Source organism: Mus pahari, unplaced genomic scaffold (assembly GCF_900095145.1).
Source record: "Mus pahari unplaced genomic scaffold, PAHARI_EIJ_v1.1 scaffold_14624_1, whole genome shotgun sequence".
NCBI lineage: Eukaryota > Metazoa > Chordata > Mammalia > Rodentia > Muridae > Mus > Mus pahari.
The window spans coordinates 3,631-5,191 of NW_018391756.1; the positions used below are offsets into that span (position 1 = coordinate 3,631).

A 1,561-nucleotide genomic window follows, 5' to 3' on the forward strand; every position below is an offset into this window, starting at 1 on the left:
ACAGAAGAAGATGTAGTGGTCCTTTACAGGAATCTTATGAATGTAGACGATACTTTTGCCATTCACTGAAAGTGAAGAGAAAAATAGCTCTTAGCATTTCATTTCTTGAAAAATCTTTGTAAGTTTTTCAAAGAAATAATCAGGAACACAGGAGAGCGAGCCTGTCCAGCTCTGTGATCTCCATAACTAGACAGAAATCATCTTCCAGGGCATTGCCAGGCCCTGCCAAGATCCCCAAAAAGGTAAGGGCTGAGTAACCCACCAGACCTAAATACATCTCTTGTCTGTTTTCCTGTTCTTAGCAATGATTCCTCATGGAACAAGAGCTAACTGGAAGTAGTCAGGGTTTGTTGGTGGTGGACCAGTCAGTACTTAAGTCATAATCACCTATGACCTCTAATGTCTCATACATGGACTATTAGTGGAATGCCAAACTGGGAGCTGAACAAGGCAGGCAGCCTCCATGCAGGAACTTGCAGGAGAACCTGGTTCACAGGCCACTCACAGGCAGTGTACTTGAGGGGCTCATTAGTTTTCTCCAAGTGAACTATCATGCTCTCACAAATTCCGGGAGACCTGCAAAACAGTAGCCACACAGCTCACCTGGTGTTTCAGTCCTGACAAGGCACCTGTAAAATTGGATATCAGCCCTGCCCAAGGCTTACAGTATTGATTGTTACCACGCCCACTCAGAAACAGTGGAATTCAGTCACCCATAACAAAATAAGAATGGAAAAGACCAGAAGGACAGCAGCAGAGACTCAGTGGGGACACTCACCAGTACATTATCCAGACGTCCAAGGACCCTCCTTCCAGGACTCTCACGGACATAGGGAAAGTTCTCTTTGGTATGTTATTAGTAAGGTTTCTGTCAGCTACTGTGGCCTTTGTGTACCATGTCCCAGATAACTGCAGAAGACAGAGCCCAGATTACACCTCAGTCTGTTTCCTATGGTTCCCAGGCTCTAGTGCCTGAGCCTGCAGCCTGCAGCCTGAACAGATATTCCAGAGCCTAGGGTGCAGCTCTGAAGGGGGCTGACACCACACATCACCACATATGACCACTGTAGAGAGAACCCAATCTTGGGTGACCCGGACTACTGAGAACGCAGGTTCTCTGCTTTCTAAGTGCATGCTCTTAGAGGTAGGGAAGTCAGCACTGAAGAAGTCCGTTGTCCTAAAAATCACAAGCTATGAAAATTCTGGTGTCACATGTCACTCAAGCAAAGACCTGTGACATGACCCACTCATTCTTCTACTCCAGGCCAGAGAGGCTCTGCTAATAATTCAGTAGTGTGCCTGATCTGCCCATTCCATGCTGGGGTGCAGGGTTAAACTTTAGTATTCAAGGACACTGCTTGAACCAGTGAACCAACACCAACCAGGGTCAGGCCATCTGCNACCACCACCCATTGTCCCTCCCATCCTCACATCGTCCTGGTTATCTGGCGGGGCCTCCTGAGCCTTCAGGACAGCCACCAGGCCCAGAAGCAGGATGGGGAGGAGCAGGCTCTTCATCTCCAGTCACTGGGCTCTCACACAAGGCAGGTCACCTGGGCAG

General features: G+C 48.4%; 1 protein-coding gene across 1 annotated transcript in view; it reads right to left on the reverse strand.

The window, feature by feature from the left end:
• The window catches only part of LOC110314682 (odorant-binding protein 2a-like), a gene marked incomplete at its 3' end in the record, with an annotated part of 2,104 nt that extends 586 nt beyond the window's left edge, over positions 1–1,518 (reverse strand). Inside the window, exons 1-3 of the mRNA XM_021188924.1 lie at positions 1,432–1,518; positions 779–909; positions 506–576 (exon numbers count right to left, since the gene is read on the reverse strand). Of these exons, the coding sequence (XP_021044583.1) occupies positions 506–576; positions 779–909; positions 1,432–1,518 (289 nt within the window). The remainder of the gene's footprint in view (positions 1–505; positions 577–778; positions 910–1,431) is intronic.
• Positions 1,519–1,561: the final 43 nt, after the last annotated feature.